Below are 20513 nucleotides of genomic sequence, written 5' to 3' on the forward strand. Positions count from 1 at the left end.
AAGGGCTTTCATGATGGGAGGCGGCGGCGGGTGGGCGCCGATGGCCACCGCCGGTCCGGGGAAGCTTCTTCCCATCTCGTTCTTGCGGCGGAAACGTGGAAGCTCCCTCCAGCCGCGAGCGCGCGGCGCTTCTGTTCGCACCCGCCAGCGTTTCATCTTGGAGCTTCCCCGGAAGGAAAGGGAAAGAAATTTTCCTTCTGCAACGGGGATTTAGCGCCCAGAAGCGTTAAGTGGTTCGCTCGGGGGGTTGGCGTGCGCCGGAGCTGGAGATCTCCCCGGCGCTGTCCTTGCTGGCTGGAGGAGACGGGAAAGCTGCTGCTGGAGGGTACGAGCGGTGCCCAGTGGCTCTGATGCCAGTGTCTCCCTTGGCTCCCGGCCCGGCGGATGGAGCCGGGTGCCTGCCGACGGTGGGAGCGGCCGGCAGAGCCGCCCTGGCTCCCCCGGCCATCCCGCAGCCACCGGCAGCCCAATCTCCTGCTCCGGAAAAGCAGGAGGATGAAAAGCCGCGATAAGACACGCGCAGAGGAGGCTGAACTCAGGGACTGGCCCATCTCCCTCTTCCTCCAGCGTGGCTTTCTGCTTTTTTTGGGGATGGAGCCCAGCGAGGCAGCTCCGGTCCTGCCCTCGCCCTTGGAGAGCCACCCTGAGCCTTTTGATTTTCCTCTTGAGCTTTGGGCACGGGAACGGGAGATCCGCCTCGTGCCCCCCGGCTGCTAATCGCGGCGGTGTTTGCTCCGGCGCGGGGCGAAATATGAAATCCCATCACGCCGCCGCGCTTATTAGCGGGATCTCGGCGAGCTGCTTATTATGCACCGTGGCGTAATGCAGATTACGGATGTGACCGGGCGATAATTAGCGGAGCTGGAACTGTAATTAAACGCTCCGGCGCTGCGCCGCGCTTTCTGGCGCAAAGGGGAAGGGCGCCCAACGGTTTTCAAACCGGCGAGTCCTCGGTGGGCACGTGCGGCCGAGCGCTCCCCGTCGCCACCCGGGCGTTCCCCCAAACTGGGGCAGCCCAACTGGGTTCCTCTCCGGCCGGTATGTTGCTGGGGACTCGCTTTCGGGTTGTGTAATGGGGTGTTGAGGAGCCGTCCGCTTTCTTGAGCCCCTTCGAAGGAGCCTCGTGCATCTTGCTGGATCCACCAGGATGGGTGGGATGGGGTTGCTGTATTTTGGGGGGGGGATTTGCCTGGGGGGCACAGGCTTCCTCTCCAGTAGGCTCATGGGGGTTTTTTAATGCCAAAATCCCTTCTAAAATCACACGGGATGCAACTGGGGCACCAGCCATGGGGCAGCCTTGGAGGCAGGCAGTGATGGACCAACAAGGATGGGTCAACAAGGCCAAGTGCAAGGTCCTGCACATGGAGCAATCTCAAGCGCCAGTACAGGCTGGTTGCCCTGGCAGAGCCAGAAAATCTCCAAGTTCTCCGCAGGGGTCACGTGCGTGTGCCCCCACTGCAGCCACCACCGTGGGAGCAGGCAGAAGCCTCTGGGCAGATGTGATCTGCTCATCCACCCAGAGATTTGCACCTTCTCCACTTGCAAACGGTGTTTGTGTTGCTGAGGATGTGGAGAGGCTTTGTGGGGTCACAAGTTGCTCGGGGAGTTGAAGTGCTCCAGCCACTCGCTGCAGTTGTGGGCACCGTACTGCGTGGGGCGGGTGAGGTTGGGCATGCAAGCTTCTGCTGGGGTTGTCTTGCTTAACAGATGGAGGTGCGTGAGCAAGAGAGCGAGCAGATAATTTTGATGATTTTGGTGGCTGGTCAAGACCAGGATGCCAGTTCAGGGTGGGAGTCTGACCGTTTGGTGGCTGCCGGCAGTAAGGCCGGACGTGGTTGTGGACTGGTGTTCGTGTCCACTCTTGGTGACCAGTAAGCTTGGCCTCTCCAGGGTTGTCATCATCTCTCCTCAGCAGAGCCTCAGGAGGACATCTCTCGACGTAGACGTGGATGCTCTAGAGGGATCTTCCCCTGTTTGAAACTGAAACCCAGGTCGGCGCTGGCTGACGATTTGATTAACTTCCTCCCTCTGCCTCTGCTTTGAGGTTGCTCGGTGTCTTATCAAGATCATAAACCGTGCAGAGAGGAGGTGTGAGCAGAGCATGAGCAGATAGCCCCAGACCTGCTGCAAAGCCTCAGGAGCCAAGGCCAGGGGATAACTGACTGCAGCAGGCTTGGCTGATGAACCATGAAGGACGGGGAGGTCTCCACCCTACCCTTCCCTGGGCCAGCAGGAAGATCAGCCCGTCAGCCATCCTTCTCCTGACAGACCTGTCATCTGCCAGCGTGGCAGAGTGGCCCAGGACCTTGGCTCGCCAGCAGCAGGGTGACTTGGCCGTGGTTTCGCTTGGCGAGTTGGGTTGTTGACTCTCCAAGCCCGGCTCTGGCCGTGAGATGTGGTTTCCACGTGCAGGGATCGGTTGGCTCAGCTGGATCAGGCTGCCGAGCGGATGCTCGCCCAGAGGAGAGGGTTGTCATCCGAACGCCTGCGTCTTCAGGTGGTCACAGGGTAGATTTGGGAGGAGCAGGATGGTGGTTTTCATGAGCGCTGGAGGGAGACTGCTACTCGTTTGTCCTGTCCTGCCAGTTGAGCAGAAGCCTGTAATTTTTTTTTTTCTTCTCATGAACCATCAGGTCCAAAGTCATTGACTGTGTTAACATCTGAGCAGTAGCCAAAAGCCACCCTGACCAGGGGTGATTGTACCGGCAGAAGCCGTCGGGGAAGGAACTTGGCACAAACTCTTTCGGCAGGAGAGCAGCTATCTCCTGCGGAGGGACTTTGGGTGTGATCTACATGACTACAAAACACTGCCTCTCCAGGGCTGCGTGGGTCTGGGCACGCCAGGTGGGAAGGACTGTGAGATCCTTGTCCTCTGATGGGGTGTGGGACTTGAACCGCCTGCTGGCACAGGCGTTGAGAAGGTGGCGGCCCTGGCCTTGAGGTTCTTCAGGAACGTAGATGCCTGTTGATACTTGCTCTCCTTCCTGTATTCCTGACGCTGACCGACATGTTTCTCCTTCCCCGCAGATGGAGTCTCCGGTCTCTACGCCCGCGGTGTTGCCCTTGCACCTCCTCGTCCCCGTCGTCAACAACGACATCTCGTCGCCTTGCGAGCAGATCATGGTACGCACCCGCTCGGTGGGAGTGAATACCTGTGACGTGGCCCTGGCCACCGAGCCCGAGTGCCTGGGCCCCTGCGAGCCCGGGACCAGCGTCAACCTGGAGGGCATCGTCTGGCAAGAGACAGAGGACGGTGAGTATCACCGGAGAGCTTTCTGCTCTCCTGCAACGTCATTTCGGAGTGACGGCAATCCTTATCCTTCCCGCGTCCCCGCCGTGGTGCGCGTTGGCACGTCCTGGCCTTTCCCTTCACCATCTGGGTGGTCAGGACACAGAGGAGCCCTTAATCCGCCCGGCAAAGGGATTATCGTGCCCAGGACTTGCACCAGCCCAATGTGGGTATCCCCTTGCCCAGCCAGCGGGGGGAAATGGAAGCTGTTGGCGAGAGGCGACTCGTTGCGGCGGTGCCAGAGGAGCGGCCGTGCCAGCCCGCGCGGGAACGCGGCGGACTCGACTCCGTTTCTGCTTGGCAACCCGCAGGTCTGTCACAAACACGCTCAGACCCTGGGAGGTGGCACAGATCTCCTGCTGGATTAAAAAAAAAACCCAGCGGAGCTTTCCAAATCGACTCGGTGGGAGATCGGGCTCTCGTCTCTCGTGCCAAACCAATTGAACCTTTTTTTTTTATTTCTTTCTTTTTTTTTTTTCCGCCGGAGCTCGTCTCACCCGCACAGCTTGGGTTTGCTTTCCCAGTTCCTTTGATGGGTTTTCGTTGCCGTTGGGGCGCTGCCAAGTAACGCGGGGATGAATAGGTGGCGCAGCGGGCCGTGGCGAGCGCTGGAACCTCAACCGCTCCGGTGGCAGTGAGGTGCTGGAGGTTTCTGCTTCGAGAAGCTCGAGGTGAGCTCCTCACATTTGTGTCCGGCTTCAGCTGGGAGCTGGAAGCAGAAACGGAGCCTGGAAGCTCAAAGGTGACCTACAACCTGGTGTAGTTGGAGAGTGTCCCTGCCCATGGCAGGGGGGTTGGAACTGGATGATCTTTGAGGTCCCTTCCAACCCAAACCATTCCATGATTCTGTAAGGTGAGAAAAAGCAGCGGTGGTGGAGGCCAGCTGATGGTTCACCTCGGCCGGGAAACCAAGAGCTCCTCTTGGACATCTGCTCCTGCTCTTCCATCACCGTTGCATGCGGGGAACAAAGCTGTTGGCCTTAATCCCCCGGCCGCTCCTCACTGCGACCATCTTCGTTATCTCTGATGGACGCTGAACTGAAACCCCCATTCCCGTGGGCTTCTACCAGGGGAGTTTCCTTCTTTCTTTGTGCTTTGCGAAGACAACGATGGGCCCAGTTTGCCTTTCCCGTTTCCCTACTGGGAGACTGGTTTTGAAACTGTGTTTGGCGCAGGACCGAGCACTGCGATGGCTCCCAATGTGGAGCCGGCGAGCACCGAAATTATTCCTGCTGGGAGAAGTGCTGTGAAATGAGCTGTTGGGGATAGAGAGGAGTGCGTGGACTGTGCTGGGGGAAACTGGGACACGATTGCTTAGGATGAGGACCTCACTCTCTTCTTCACCATCCGTTCAGGATGGACAAACTCCTCTGGATTGCGGCAGCCGGGAGCTGTAAGTGTGTTTTTTCTGCTGCTGGAAGGCGGGAGGGAGCCACACGTTGTAAAATTGGACCCAAGGAGCCTCTTCTTCCAGCTGGGCTTACTGGTGGGGACAAGGCACCACAAAGCAGGATCATGCGGGGGCTCTGCTCCAGGGCTGGGGCGGCTCTGTCACGAGCATCTTCTCAGAGAAAACACACGCAAGGTCTTCTGCTGAGCTCCCTGTGGTCTGCGGAGAGCCCCATTGCTTTACAAGGCATGCTGCCTTCAGCTGGGGAAACTGAGGCACAGCTGGGCGAAGTGTTGGGACACGCAGCAGTGCAGAGGAGCGTTGGCACCCCCCACTTTTGAGGCTGCACACTAAGGGCCCCCCACTGCATCCCAACCCCTGCCAGTGTGCCATTGGGGTGTGATTTCCCTCAAAACAAAAGCCCCGGAGCTGCAGAGTTCGCTGAAGACCCCACAGCTGCTGGAGACCTCCACGGGCAACAGTGAAGCTGATGAGAGCTCGGATCTTGTACGAGTTTGGTTTTTTTGGGTGGAAATCAGGAGAAGAGGCTCGTGGTGGGCGAAGGAGCCCAAGTGGCCGTGCCAGGAGGGACAAACAGAGCATCCCCGGGGCAGAGAGCGCCAGAACACCCTCACCACCCCAACTCCTGGTTGAGAGGTGGTGACGTAGGAGCGGTTCCTGGTTCTCTTCCCTTTTCTCCTGCTCCTCACCCCACCTGTCCATCCGCGTCACCCTTCGCTTCCGCAGCCGCCGTCCGCGAGCGCGTGCCTCGGAGGCGCCCGGCGGTTTCCCGCAGCCCGGCTGGTTTTGGTCTGCAGTAATTCGATGAGCTCACGCAAAGATCCTTCTCCTCCAGCTTCTGCTTGGTCGCCACCCTCGCGAGCGATGACTTTTACTTCCAGCCCTTCGGAAATCCGAAATCCCACCATTGCCTTCAGTCGCTTCTGGTGTGCCGTGCGCGTTGGCTCCCGTCGTAGCGGCATCTCTTGTCCTCGAGTGAAAGGTTGGGGTGAAACCATCCCTGTTTCCTGCCTGGCATCTCTCTCCTGCTTTCCCATCGCTAGTAGGGGGGTCAAGGGTGATGCTGGGGGAGATACTGGACCTGACTGTCCGAAGCCAGAGCTCATGAAATACATAGGGATGCAGCGAGCATCTCCCCTCACCTGAAGGTTATAGAGGAGAAAGCTACACCAAGGGCAGGTCTACAAACCCAAAGGAGGTGCTTTCAGCGTGAGCGAGCACACCTGTGTGGCTGGAGACCATCCCCAAGATCTCCAGAGGGATCTCAGTACCTTCACCAAGAGGGATCCATCTCTCCCCCTGCTTTTCGGAATGCTGCAGCCTCACTGGACCCGCTCGGAAAGAGCCCAGGGCTGGTGGATCCCGATGTGCAGATCCCACCTGCTCCCACCAGGTTGAGAGTGGAGCTTCATCGCAAGAGATTTGGCGAAGCGGTTGGATTGGGAAGCTCTTTCTCGCAGCGCTGGCCTTGCACCAGGCATCCTCTCCGGCGGTGGAGCGGAGCTTCTTAGCTCCACTACAGCAACCACTCTCTCTCTAGGGGTGACATCCCTGAAATCCCTGGAACGATTGGCATGGGGAAGTGCAGAATTATGTTCGCTCCCACTTACGTCCCGGCTTCCCAAGCGGAATGCCATGGGCGCTTCTCGGGACACGGGCATCTCTCCTCGACGGCGCGATGCCTCCTTGGAAATCGGATTTGTGTGGGACGTGCTCCGCAGGCTCCCACGGTACTTGTTCTGAGGTGGACTTTTTTTTTGCCAGCTGCTCTTCTCCCGATGGCGCGTTAACAACGCGTGCCCCCACGCCGAGGGGATCCGTGACTCTCAGCATCCCGGCAAAAGTGTACTCAGGCTCTGGCAGTCGCAAAACTTCCCTTCCCTCGGTGCTGGGAGGCAACGTGGTTCTTTAACCAGAGCTCCCTTTCTGTGGAAAACAGCTTTTGGGTTGTCCCTGGGGCCATGAAATCATGGAAAAAGGCTCCCAAAGCCAGAGCCTGGCAACGCTGGAGTGACCTCAGAAGGAGAAGCTGGAGGTGGCCCATCTGAGATGGGAGCATGAAGCTCCGAGGAGTCCCATGACGTCCCTCCTTTGTCCTCTCCCCTTCTGGAAGACCTGCCATGAGACTGTGATCACCTCTAAAGGCATCCTGGTGGGCTCCCACACCCGGTGCCGGGCTCACGGTCATTCTGCTCCACCACTGCTCCTGGTTGGTGTCCGACTGAGGTCCGGTCTTGCTGGCGGCACCAGTGGTACGCGCTCTCCGCTCACGCTGGTGACACCATTCCTTTGCGGAGCCCGTCTTGTGCGGGGAATGTGTTTCCTTGGTGGGAGCAGCTGCCTCGGCAGTTCCCCTAATTCCGTTAGGTGTGATTTTGATCTGCAGGAACGATGAACTGATCTAATTATCCCAGAAAGCATCGCTGTGTTTGCTGCCCCGTTAGCTGCCGGGTCTCCTCCATCCCCCTCGGCAGAGCTGGGGTCCCCTGGCGCGGAGCATGTCACCTTCTCCCCTCGGGACTGAGTCCCAGTGCCACGCCGGTGCCGTCGGCAGCCGAAACGAGCTGGTGTGGGACACGCAAAGCCTCCGAGCACCAAGGGTCACTCTTACCTGCATCCCTTCCTCCAGCTCCATACTGGGATGGCAGCGGCAGGTCACCCATGGCCGAGCTTTGTGCTCTCCGGCTGTTCAGATTGTGCTTTTACAAACATCTCCTGGGAGCGAGCGCGTCCTCAACGTCTGCAGATGCCAACGGGGACACATCCTCCCTCGGAGCAGGAGTGAGATAAAGTAGATTAGGAGAAGATGGGGAAGGTTTGGAGGGTGAGGGGCAAGCACTGGAAGGTTTTACCGTAACCGCGCGGGAGCCTGACCCCAAACTCGATGGCTTTGTGTGTTGGACGCGCTGCCTCGCCGTTTCCCGCGGCTTCACTCGTGCCTCCGGTTGCTCTTTGTCCCTGGAATGTTTTAAAAGTGGGGTGGGTCAAGATTGTCCTGCTTATGGGTGGGCTTTGGGGCTTCAAAGGGGGCTACGCCGTCCCCTACGTACACACCCTGGTCTTCCTAGCCGTGCGGGATCGAACCCGGGACCAGGAGGTGAGTTTGGAAGGCTGATGCCGGAGGGGCAAGGAGCGGGAATCTGGATTTCTCGTTGGCTTCAATGGCATTTTCCCAAGTAACGAGCGGCTGTAAGTCCCCCCCAAGGTTGCCGAGCCAACGCGTGGGCTCAGCGCCCTCCTCCTGAAGCCGTGACGACGCGGCTCTGACCGCTCTCATCTTCCGCTCGGCAATCCGGCACCTCGCTCCGGGCAGGAGCGTCATCCGGCGCCGCCAAGATGGCTGGTGTTTCGGGCTGCTGCCTCACACCCTCCTCCCGTTTCACCGAGGATGGGGAGGCTCCAAGCCCCCTCCTCCGGCGCGGAGAAGCAGAGCTTTATTACGGATCGTTCAGCCCCACCACGTTGTGTCTCGCATCTGGAGACACCTGGAGCAGAGCTACTGCGCCGCTTGTTGCTCTCGAAGCATCTGTTGGGTTTGTACGGAGGGTTTTATCCACAGGTGAGCAGTGTTCCGCTCCGGACAGGACTATTGCTCGTGTCCGTCTCCCTAAGGCACAGCTGGAGGTGCTCCGGGTGACACCAGCCGCAGCTCCTGCTTCAGGTGCCGAGCGCTGGATTAAAGGGATCGTTTACAAGGAGGCTCTTGAGCTGCAAGCTGCTCTGCCAAACTTTCCTGGGAGCTAAATGGGCTTCAGCTCCTCTGCCTCCCTTCTCCAGGAGCATGAGGATGAAGGTCTGGGCTGCTCGCAGGTGGCCCCGGCGGCTTGGTGCCATGGCTGTGTTCTGCCTGCCCCACCAAGCCTTGAGAGGCACCAAGGTCCCTAAAATCCTGGAGGCATCTTCTGGATGAGTTTCAGGTCATGGGGAGGAGCTGCAGCCCCCATGTCCATTAGAGCCAGCTCCAAGATGGACCCACCGCTGGGCAAGGCTGAGCCCATCAGCGACAAGGGTAGTGCCTGGAGCAGAGATGCACCTGCAGCCCATGGAGGACCCCACGCTGGAGCAGGTGGATGCACCCAAAGGAGGCTGTGACTCCGTGGAGAGCCCACGCAGGACTTGTGACCCCTATGGGGGACACATGCAGGAGTCCTTCCGTTCCTGAAGGACCGCACCCCTGGCAAGGACCCATGCTGGAACAGTTCATGGAGAACTGGAGCCCATGGGAAGGACCCATGTTGGAGAAGTTCATGGAGGACTGTCTCCCGTGGGAGGGACCCCACACTGGAGCAGGGGAAGGGAGTGAGGAGGAAGGAGCAGCAGAGACAACGTGTGATGAACTGACCTTGTGCTGGCCATCTCCCGCCCCGTGGTGTCCTCTGCTCTCCTGGCAGCAGCAACAGAACTTGCTTTGGGTGTTGTGCCCCAAGGCCTGGGCACTGTGGGTCAGGCCGGGGTTCTCTGCACGTGAGCAGGGCCTATGGCAAAGCTGGAGCATCCCACAAGTGATGCAGCTGGAGAGGAAATGAACTGAAGAAGGGGCATCCTAAAGCCAGGGTGTCCCAAAGATGATGCAGCTGGAGAAGGAATTCATCGAAGAAAGGGGATCCTCAAGTTAGGGGCATCCTAAAGCTGGGGCATCCCAAAGGTGATGCAGGTGGAGAAGGAATTCGTGGAAGAAGGGACATCCCAAAGGTGATGCGGCTAGAGGAGAAATTCATGGAAGAAAGGGGCATCCTAAAGCCGGGGCATCCTAAAGATGATGCAGCTGAAGAAGGAATTCATGGAAGAAGAGGGGTCCTCCAGTTGGGGGCATCCTAAATCTGGGGCATCCAAAAGATGATGCAGGTGGAGAAGGAATTCATGGAAGAAGGGGCATCCCAAAGGTGATGCAACTGGAGGAAGAATTCGTGGAAGAAGGACCTTGGTGGTGGCCTGGAGTAGGATCGGTGCAGGCTGGATCCCTGCTCCTGCTCACTGGTGCAGATGGGACATGGGGCTACACCAACCCTGGATCTCAGCTGGTTCCTGGACCTGCAGGCAAACTGCCTCTCCTCAGGGTAGGAAATGCCACCAGCTGCCATCCTGTCGCCTTGCAGAGGTCCTCTGCATCCCAGTTTCTCAGCAGGATTTGGAGGCGTTCTGGGTTGGACTTGAGTCTTCATCTTTGTGAAGGGGGGAAACGTGTCCCAGGTCCCCCCAAGCGCCGTTATGGTGCTTGGGGGGACCTGGGACACGTTTCCCCCCCCAGTGCAATGGCTCCTGGTGCAAATAGACACCACCACCTATGTTGTAACATGGAAAATCTCCATCCCAAGGGGGATTATCCATCAGAAAGGCTTAGTCTGGTCTAATTAAAGGCTGGGATGGGATGGAGGACTTCATGCAGCATTGTCCTTGTCCATCCCACATCTCTACCAGCTGGGTGCATCCACCGAGCCCCAGCTCTACCATCACAGAGCACCCAGAAGGTCCAGGTGGTGCTTTTTTTGCATCCCCCAGCTCCCTTCATCTCTTAATCCTTTAAAAATGGATAATCTCGTGTGCCGTCTTCCCAGACAGCAACCTTCCCAGACAATCCACCCTCCGTTTTCCCCGCGTACGACTCTGCGGTGCCGTGGGCACTCGGTGACCGGGATGCTGAGCTGGGTTTGGGTGGTATCTATCGCTTAAGAGCATCCAAAGTGTCACCTTCCCTTGAAACCAGGTGGAACTGGAGTTATCCCAGTGGGATTCCTCCTCTACAAGAGCATCTCCAGCCTCGGAGACGTGAGGGCATCGCCTCCTCGCTGCCCGCCCTTGCCTGATCGTCATGCTGCGGCGGGAGGGGGACGTGGCGGGTGAAAAAAGCTGCTTAGGATCTATCCCCGGGGTTTAAATTGTCCTGGGTTATTGTTGGAGGATTAGGAAGGGATTTGGGATGATTGGTTGCAGCAGGTTAAATATAGGCTGGTGTGTGGTGGAGCGGAGGGGTGACGCTCCGGCAGGGAGGGGAGGGCCGGCGGCGGCGGCGGGGAAGGAAGAGGGAAAATGCCAACATGTCCTTTCTAATATCCTACGGTGGCGCCGGGATGCGCAAGAGCCTCCGGTGCCGTGCCGGGCAATTAACTTCCAGCCGCATGTGGTCTTCGTCGGCTTCGGAGAGGGATTGAGCCGGCACGGGCTGCGCGGCGGGGAGGGCAGAGGGAGCTGCTCCCCTGAGCCCTGGGGCCGGGAGGGGGTCCCCAGGATGGTCTGGTCCCCGGGATGGGGTCTGGGTTGGGGCTGCTGGTCCCTCAGGTGCCGCTTGGTCCTTCTGCAGCTCCTGGGAGAATCCCGCGGCGGCTCCGCGGAGGTGCCCTGGGGGCCGTGGGTTTGGGCTGGGGCATGGGGCACAGCTGGCAGCTTCACTGGCTTTTAAGGAAGGGGGGGGACACGTTCCTGCCTGCCAAAAAAAGCCACGTTAGGAGCACGGCGGTTGAAGACCACCCTCTGCATGGGATCACCATCCTCCTCCCTCCCTGCGGGGGGCCGTGGGCTCCCGGCCGTTGGTGTCGCCGCTCCTTTCTACCCCGCGTCGGCTCCGGCATCGCGTCCCGGCCGCATCCGTGTTAAAGCAGGTCCCCAGCACCTTCCTCCAAAGGCAGGACCCAGCCTCTGCTCCTCACTGGGATGAACCGGCTGTAGGTCTTGGCCATGACCTTCTCCCACTGGAAGGCCATGGTCTTCCCATGACCTTCTCCCAGTGGAACACCCAATGTTTTCCAGGAGGAGAAGGGGAAAGAGAAGACCCGCGTTTGATTTCTCTTTCCGAAGGATGCCCATGTGTACATAGATATATTATTCCCTCTCCAAAGCCTGCAGCTGGCTGCTGGCACGGCACGAGGCGGGATACGGGCTCAGATTTATAAACGTGCTTCAGGCACAGCTGCTCCGGGCTCCCTCGGCTCCATCCATCTCCCGGGGCTGCGCCGCTCCGTATCTCACCGCGCTCAGCAGCCCTTGCAAATGAGTTTCCCATCTCCTGAGTTTTACCTTGCTCAGATAAACGGGCTCAACGCTCCCAGTCCAATTAGTTCTGCGGTGATGGGAGCGATCCGTGGCAGGGAGGAAGGAGCCACGGAGCTGAGTGATGCTGTGAAAGACCCCCGGGCACCCCTAAGAACCGATGCCGAGGGTCCACGTCCTCGATGTGGGTATGAGCCAGGCTGCTTCTCCTCTTGGATTGGTGTGGAAAAGCTGAAACCACCGAGTTTTCTGAATGCCCCATGTCTTTGTCCCATGGTGGGAGGAGATGCGGCCCCGTGGCTGGTTCTCCAGGCAGAGATACGGGGCTGACGGGTGTCCCGGTGGGTGCAGGAGCAAAGCGAAGCTGGAGGATGCGGGTTATTCCCCCAAAATTGTGTTTTCCTGCCAGGGGTGGTCGCCTGCACGGGGATGCTGGGCTCAGCTTGCCATCTAGTGGCAATAACAGCCTTTTCTGGAGGACCGTGGGGTGGCCACGCACGAGGGGGTGGTCATAGCCCTGCTGGGGGGGTCGTAGCCCTGCTGGGGGGCTGCTGCTCTGCCTTGGGGTCCACAGCCTTGCTGGGGGTTGTCTGCATCTCCCCCGGGGTTCCCAGCCCTACCCAAGCGCACGTGGAGCCAGGGGATCTTCAGCCCCCCCGAAACCCTGCAGCCCTTTGGGGTCCTTGGTTTTAGGATCTCCACGGAAACAGGGAAGAGCGCTGAGCGGCTCAAGGAGGAGAGGTTGGGTGGACATCGGCCAGAGCTGTGCAGACAGAGGGGATGAGCCAAGAGTCTCCATCTCCCATCTTGCTGCCCCACCAGCCCCGAGCCTGAGGCCTCACCTCTCCCAAGTGCCCAAGACCCCTATCTGCCTTCCTCCAGTCCTAGAGCTGAGCTCTTCCTCCTGCCCATCTTGAGGGGTTGATCCCCCTTAGCCCTGATGCCCAGGGAAGGGCAGGACACTGGGGGGTGATGCCTGGCCCTGCCTGACCCTCTCCCCTTGCCTTGCAGGTATGTTGGTGGTCAACGTCACCTGGAGGAACAAGACATACGTGGGGACACTGCTGGACTGCACGCAGCACGACTGGGCACCTCCCCGGTAAGCGGGCGGTGGGATCTGGCAGCGCGGTCTCGGTTCCCCTTCGCCCTGGCACAGAGGGCAAACCCAGCCACGTCCGGCCCCCGTGGTACCCGCACACTCTGCCCTGCGCCCCTGAGGCTGCCACGGGGGTTGGCGTCTCCTCCTCGCCCAGCCGAGCTGCTCTATGGCTCTTTGGCCCTGCGGTCACAGGCTCCCTTGTCCTGGAGACTGCAGATGGTTGAGCATCTGGAGATGCTTGGAGATGCTCACAGCCTTCCAGTACTTAAAGGGGGCCTACAGGAATGCTGGAGAGGGGCTTTTTCCAAAGCTGTGTAGTGACAGGACACGGGGCAATGGATTTAAACTGAAAGGGGAGATTTAGATGAGATGTGAGGAAGAAATTCTTCCCTCTGAGGATGGTGAGGCACTTGATTAGGTTGCCCAGAGAAGTTGTGGCTGCCCCATCCCTGGAAGCGTTCAAGGCCAGGTTGGATGGGGCTTTGGGCAACCTGGTGTAGTGGAAGGTGTCCCTGCCCATGGCAGGGGGGTTGGAACTGGATGATCTTGGAGGTCCCTTCCAACCCAAACCATTCTGTGATTCTATGGACCTCTCTTGCCAGTTCTTCTTTCCTGGAGCAGTGTGGGGTCAAGCCTGTGGGATTGACAATGCGGGGAAGAAGGGGGAACCCACTGTGCAGCGTAGGTACCGTAGCCCGGCGTGGCCACGTCCCTGTTAAACCTCCTTGTCCTCCTGCCGCCAGGTTCTGCGACTCTCCCACCAGCGACCTGGAGATGCGCAATGGCCGGGGCAGAGGCAAACGCGTGCGGCCCAACAGCAACACGCCGGTCAACGAGACCGCCGCCGCCTCCGACAGCAAAGGGACCAGCAACAGCAGCAAGACGCGGGCAGGAGCCAACAGCAAAGGGCGCCGGGGCAGCCAGAACTCCTCGGATCACCGCACGCCGCCGGGCGGCGCGGCGGAGGACGTGAAGGCCAGTCCCTCCTCCGTCACCAAGCGGAAGAGCAAACCCCTCTCCGACATGGAGCTGAACTCCAGCTCGGAGGACTCCAAGGGCAGCAAACGCATCCGCACGAACTCCATGGGCTCGGCGGCCGTGCCGCCCGCCGCGGTCAAGGTGGAGCCGGCTGTCCTCGACCGAAACTGCCCTTCTCCCATCCTCATCGACTGTCCCCACCCGAACTGCAACAAGAAATACAAGCACATCAACGGGCTGAAGTACCACCAGGCCCACGCGCACACGGACGACGACAGCAAGCTGGAGGCGGATGCGGACAGCGAGTACGGCGAGGAGCCCGCCCTGCACGCGGACGTCGGGAGCTGCAACGGCGCCGCCGTCTCACAGAAGGGCTCGCTCTCGCCCGCTCGCTCGGCCACCCCCAAGGTGCGCTTGATGGAGCCCCACAGTCCCTCCCCGTCCAGCAAGTTCAGCGCCAAGGTGCCCTGCAAGAAGAAGCTGGGTGGGGAAGGAGACACCGACCCGGGCGCCCTGTCCAACGACGGCTCTGAGGATGGCCCCTCGGTGGCCGACGAGACGAGTAACGACGGTTTTGACTCTCTGGAGAAGCGGTGCGTTGATAAGGACAAGTCAAAGAAGGCGTCTGGTGCTAAGCCGGAGAAGATCCCTTCCAAAAGCTTGAAGTCCACCAGACCCATTGCGCCAGCCATCCCCCCCCAGCCGATTTACGCCTTCCAGACAGCCACCCTCACCACAGCCAGCCCCGGGTCCGCCACGGGCCTCGCCACCACCGTGGTCCAGACCATGCCCAACAGCCCTCAGCTCAAACCCATCCAGCCCAAGCCCACGGTGATGGGAGAGCCCTTCACAGTCAACCCCGCCCTCACCCCTTCCAAGGAGAAGAAGAAGAAGGACAAGAAGAAGAAGGAGCCCAAGGAGGTGGAAAACCCTCTGACTCCTGGCAAAGCCTGCAGAGCAGAAGAAGGCAAGAGCCCTTTCCGGGGGGAACCCAGTGACCTGGGGACAAAAGGCGAGGGGCTGCTGAACGGCTCGTCCGATCCCCACCAGAGCCGGCTCGCCAGCATCAAGGCCGAGGCGGATAAAATCTACAGCTTCACCGACAACGCCCCCAGCCCCTCCATCGGTGGTGCCAGCAGGCTGGAGAACACCAACCCAGCCCAACCCATGACTCCGCTGCACGTCGTCACCCAGAACGGGGCTGAGGCCAGCTCAGTGAAGACCAACAGCCCGGCCTACTCGGACATCTCCGACGCCGGGGAGGATGGAGAGGGCAAGCTGGAGAGCATGAAGGTGAAAGATCCGGAGCAGCTGGTCAAGGAAGGTGCCAAAAAAGCTCTTTTCCCCCCGCAACCGCAGAGCAAAGAGTCTCCCTACTACCCAGGCTTTGAATCCTACTATTCCCCCGGCTACCCCCAGGCGAGCCCAGGGCCCTTGAACCCCGGTGGCCAGGCCGTGGCCGAGACACAAGCCTTGAAGCTGAAGAAGGACGAGGAGCAGGAGAACCCGGAGGTGAAGGTGAAGAGCGAAGGCTGCGAAGAGAAGAAGGCAGAGCTGGGCAGCTCCAGCCAGCAGCCCTCGGTCATCCAGCAGCGTCCCAACATGTACATGCAGTCCCTCTACTACAACCAGTACGCTTACGTGCCGCCCTACGGCTACAACGAGCAGGGCTACCACGCTCACCTGCTGAGCACCAACCCCGCCTACCGCCAGCAGTACGAGGAGCAGCAGAAGCAGCGGCAGAGCCTGGAGCAGCAGCAGCAGCGAGGGCTGGAGAAGAAAGCAGAGCTGGGCTTGAAGGAGAGGGAGGCAGCACTCAAAGAGGAGTGGAAGCAAAAGCCACCCATGCCCCCCACGCTCACCAAGGCCCCGAGCCTCACGGACCTCGTCAAGTCGGGGCTGAGCAAGGCCAAGGAGCAGGGAGGCCCCGACATGGCTAAATCCGTCATCATCCCCAAGCTGGAGGACTCGTCCAAGCTCTCCGGCAGCCAGGTCGCCGAGGGGCTCAAGGTGAAGCTGAGCGAGGCCAGCCACCTCGGGAAGGAGAGCGCCGAGACGAAGGCTGGCTCCGAGTGTGGCCGGCAAGCAGAGGTGGACCCCGTGCTCTGGTACAGACAGGTAATGCCCGCCCGCTGCCCGCTCAGCCCAGCCTGCCAGCCCGCCGGTGGGCTTCCTCCTGGAGGAAGCCCCTCACCGTGGCTTTGCTGCAGGGCTTTGCTGGGGCCATCACAGCAGAGAACATGTTGTCCTCTGCTCGTGATGGGACTCCATGAGGTTCCCTTGGGGCCAGTAGAAGGATGGGGCTGGGAGGCCACGGATGGGCCAAGGGGAGCCTGGGGAAGGGGAGCGGGGTTTGCTGGTCTCCTCCAAATCCAGCGTGGGTTTGGGGCAGGCAGGGCTGGGAGGAGGCAGCCGCTCTGATGGTTGGCTGGTTCTTGCAGGAAGCCGAGCCCCGGATGTGGACCTACGTGTACCCAGCGAAGTACTCGGACATCAAGACGGAGGATGAGCGGTGGAAAGAGGAGAGGGACCGAAAGTTGAAGGAAGAAAGAAATAGAAGCAAAGAAGCCGCCTCCAAGGAGGATGGGAAGGAAAGCACCAGCTCCGAGTGTAAACTGACCCCCACCGAGGAGGCCCGCATGGTGGGGAAGGACCCCAGACCCAGCGTCCACGTCCCCGTGTCCTCGCCCCTCACGCAGCATCAGTCCTACATCCCCTACATGCACGGCTACTCCTACAGCCAGTCGTACGACCCCAGCCACCCCAGCTACCGCGCCATGCCCACCGTCATGATGCAGAACTACCCAGGTGGGCAGCCGGGGGGTTCCCAGGGACGTCCCTTCCCGGGCTGTCCCTGCTCCCGGAGCACGGGGACGGCTGCGGGACATCCTCTCGCACGCGGTGGCACACGTAGAGCCGCGTGCTCCCGCTGTGCCGCCTGAGGATGGCTCGTGCCCTGACTGCCCTCTTATTCCCCCCTCCAGGATCATACCTACCCTCCAGCTACTCCTTCTCCCCGTACGGGAGCAAGGCGTCCAGCAGCGACGACGGTGACAAGTCGCGAGCCAGCCCCAGCGTGAGTTGTAAATCCAGCTCCGAGTCCAAGGCCCTGGACATCCTGCAGCAGCACGCCAGCCACTACAAGAGCAAATCACCCACGGTGAGGATCAGGAACGCGCCGGCTTTGCCCAGCTCCGTGTACGAGCTTCGGGATGGTCCCCGGATCCTAGAACCAGCCCGGAGCGACTCCACCCGCTGTGGGGTTTTTGCCATTCCTGCTGCTGTAGGAGACCTGGGGCCGAGGAGCAATCCCAAAACACAACCCCTTTGGGATGGCCGAGCCAAACCTGCGGGCAGGGCTGGCCCAGAGGAGCCCTGGGATTTCCCCAGGCTCCCCAGGCGACGCTTGTCCTCAGCCCTGGAGCTGGTGGGTGGGATGCAGGAGCTGTCTCCATCCCACGGCAGCGTAGGGTCTTGCACTCCTCCTGGCCTGAGCTGGGATGACACAGTGGCAGCAGACCCTGGTTTGGGGCAGGAAGGAGCTGCCTGAAACGGGACCTGTGCCTGCCCTGCCGCTTTTGGGCGGGTCACCAGCCATCCCATCATCTCCCAGCAGCGTCGTGGGGAGCCTTTGGGGAAAGGCAGGAGGAACATCATCCCATGGGGCAGCCTGGAGCGCCTGGCGTGGGTCCCATGCTGCCCCTGCAGCATCCCTCAGCGTGCATCTGCTTTCTCCTCTCCAGATAAGCGAGAAGACGTCTCAGGAGCGGGACCGCAGCGGCTGCGGGGTGGTGGGGGGCGGCGGGAGCTGCAGCAGTGTCGGAGGAGCCGGCGGGGGAGAGAGGAGCGCCGACCGGCCCCGCACCTCGCCGTCTCAGCGCCTGCTCTCCACGCATCACCACCACCACCACCTCGGGTACTCGCTGCTGCCGGCGCAGTACAACCTGCCCTATGCAACAGGTGAGCGCCAACCCTCACCCCGGCACCCGGCCGCGGCACCGGGCACCACTCAGGGGAGCCAGGAAAGAGCTGGAACCACCTTGGGGTGGCGCGAACCCTTGTGCCAAGCTTTGCTTTGACCAAATCCGGCGCTTTCCCGCTCCCCTGGCACAGCTGGGTGCCTGTCCCAGGCTGCTGGCTCCTGACACCGCTTCTCCTCCGCAGGTCTCTCCTCCACAGCCATCGTTGCCAGCCAGCAGGGCTCCGCTCCCTCCCTGTACCCACCTCCCCGGAGGTGAGACCGGTAAGGCTCTCCTCCCGCCGCACCGGCACGGCCACCCTGCCTCGCCAACGGCAACCGGGCTGGGGTGGAGGTGGCCGGGCAGGGGGATGCCCGTGAGGGCAGAGGGGTTGGGGTTTGGCCGGGGCTGCCGGCGGCGGGCGCTGACTTGCCCCTTGGGTCGTGGCAGGCCGTGACGCACCGGGACACCTGGGCTGTACGAGACATGTGACTGGCTCACATGGGGAAGCGCTGGAGACTCCTTTAGACATCAGTTGAATGGTGTTAATGGTTCTGCTTGACGTTCCTGCCGCGATCCGAGGCAGACTCTGTCCTCTCCCCCCATCCCGGCCGGCGGACACGCACTGACTCCCACCCGCTACACCCTCCCCTCCGGCGAGCGGCCGAGCTGGTTCCTGCGGAAATATTTATTCTACTGGGCACCGGCGCGCGGGATGGAGGTGACTCACCTGCCTGGTGCATATGAAGAGGAAACGGAAGCACTGAGGTTTCTCGATGGATTTGGGACCCCGCTGCCTCACCGTGCCCGCTGCTTCACGACGGGACTGGGGCAGGCAGGGTGCTGCCTCCCGCCTGCTCCGTGCCGGGGCGCGAGGCGCGGGGCCGAGCCTGCCGTGGGGTCACAGTCTCAGGAAGGGAAGGGCTGGATCCCGGCGGTGTTGGGAGGCTGATGCGAGCTGGGGGGTGGGAGTTGTCAGCCCACCTGGAGGCAACTGTGGGGCACATGCAGCATGTGGGACGCAACCTCTGCCCGGCCCGTGGCTGCACCCGCACACCATGGCACCCACTGCTCTGTGCTGGCGTGGGCAGGAGTCACCGGTGGGTGGTCAGTGGCCAGAGTGGTGGGTTGGGGGAGCCGGGGGCTGCTCTTGGCCCCAGTAATGCAGCCTCTGCCCCCCTCTACCCACATCCTGGGGGGCTTGGTGGGGCTGGGGGCAGCTGGGCACAGCGCCGGGGGCCGTGCCCATCACCCAGCCCGCTGCCACGGCCCTCCCCAGTGCCTTGCACGGGCCAGACCATGGCTCATGCTGTGGCTTTCGAGTTGGTTTCTGAGCTGTGACTCTGTAAACCCCCTGCCCCAGCGTTTCCTCTGCTCCCCCCGGCCCCGGCAAGCGCTCCCCACACCCTGGGGCAACGCATCCCGCTCGGGGCAAGGGCTGCAGCGCCCCTTCGCAGCCACCTGCTTTAAGTGGGCTTCTCCAGGCCGTGGGCAGAGCCCGGCAAGGAACAAGCACACTTTGGCTCTGCCAGAGGCTCCTGGGCCGTGCCGGTTCCTGCTCCGGCCCCGTGCCGGGGCTCCCGGCACCAGGCCCTGGAGGAAGCCGGGTCCCCACTCCTGGCTGCTCCCCAGTACCCGAGGACAGGGGCTTTCTGGTCCTCTGCTCCCCACCCCGGAGCGGTTCTCCGCAGGCCGATGCGCTACCTCGGCCCCGCTGCAGCCGGGCCGCCCCGGCGCACTCTGCACCGCTGCCCGGCCGGGGAGCGCGGTGGGGGCCAGCGGGCTCGGCTGTGTGTGTGTGTGTGTCCGTGTCGCACCCGGCTCCGAGGGGCCACTGTACCGGGATGCTCTGCCCGCCGGGCTCTGTACATACTGTAAAAAGCAATTGTTTGAAAGCTGTTGTTTTGGTTTTGTTTTCTTCCCCCTCTCTGGTTCCCTCCCTCCCACTTTACCCAGTTGGAAAGGAGGTACTCGCTGGTCTCGGCCCCGGCCTGCGCTTGTTGTTCATTTTTTCTCCCACTCTGTTGTCTTTGCAAGGAGATGGGGCCAGCACAATCCTCGGGGATGGGGTCGGCGACACTGAGCAGCGGCTCGACCCACCCCGTGCCCGTTACGGAGCCACATGCAGCCGCCGAGTTGGGGAGCAGTGGGGTCAGGGTGATGGGGGGAGCCCCACATCCCACCCATGGAGGAGCATCCCACCGGCTGCTCCTACCTCCAGCCTCGGCTGCTCTGGCAGCACCTGGCTCCCGGCACGGCCAGGGCCCACCATTGGCTCCAGGGGCACAGAGGAGGGTGTCCGGGCTGGGCAGGGGGGTGATGGGGGGTGACAGTTGCAGGGGGGCAGGGAGGGGCTGCTCCCCACCTCCCCAGTTGGGTCCCAGTTGAGTCTCCCTTTAGGTGTTAACCGAAACAACGGTTTCTGCAGAATAGGTTTGAGGTTTGACGTTTTTTTCCGGGTTCTCCTGGTCAGGTCCCACCCGTGGGGCCGGCACCCTGGCCCACCATGGCGGTGCCCCTCCCCTGCCCGTGGGGTGCCCCCAGCCCCAGCCCGGCCGGGGTGTCAAACCGTCGGTGTTTATAGCTCTCGTTTCTGTTGGAGTTGCTGTGTTGGGTTTCATTCCAGTCTTCCTGGTTCCGCCCTTCTGTAAAGTGTACATTATTCCGAGTTCCTTGTTTTTTATATATATATATATAAATATATATATATACAAACTGTACTCTCCTGCCGTTGTACATTCGGGTGAGGAGAGAGAATAAATCTTTTTAAGAGACAATCACAAATCTGTGAGG

At 61.0% G+C, this 20513-nt stretch overlaps 1 protein-coding gene across 1 annotated transcript in view; it reads left to right on the forward strand.

Moving 5' to 3' along the window:
• ZNF609 (zinc finger protein 609) overlaps positions 1-18546 on the forward strand; it is a 72681-nt gene extending 54135 nt beyond the window's left edge. The window contains exons 3-10 of the mRNA XM_086620329.1: positions 3028-3253; positions 12696-12783; positions 13527-15879; positions 16203-16569; positions 16746-16921; positions 17505-17721; positions 17926-18004; positions 18171-18546. Coding sequence (XP_086476455.1) covers positions 3028-3253; positions 12696-12783; positions 13527-15879; positions 16203-16569; positions 16746-16921; positions 17505-17721; positions 17926-17999 — 3501 coding nt within the window. The 3' untranslated portion in view covers positions 18000-18004; positions 18171-18546. The remainder of the gene's footprint in view (positions 1-3027; positions 3254-12695; positions 12784-13526; positions 15880-16202; positions 16570-16745; positions 16922-17504; positions 17722-17925; positions 18005-18170) is intronic.
• Positions 18547-20513: the final 1967 nt, after the last annotated feature.

Source organism: Tauraco erythrolophus, chromosome 14 (genome assembly GCF_009769465.1).
Source record: "Tauraco erythrolophus isolate bTauEry1 chromosome 14, bTauEry1.pri, whole genome shotgun sequence".
Taxonomy (NCBI): Eukaryota; Metazoa; Chordata; class Aves; order Musophagiformes; family Musophagidae; genus Tauraco; species Tauraco erythrolophus.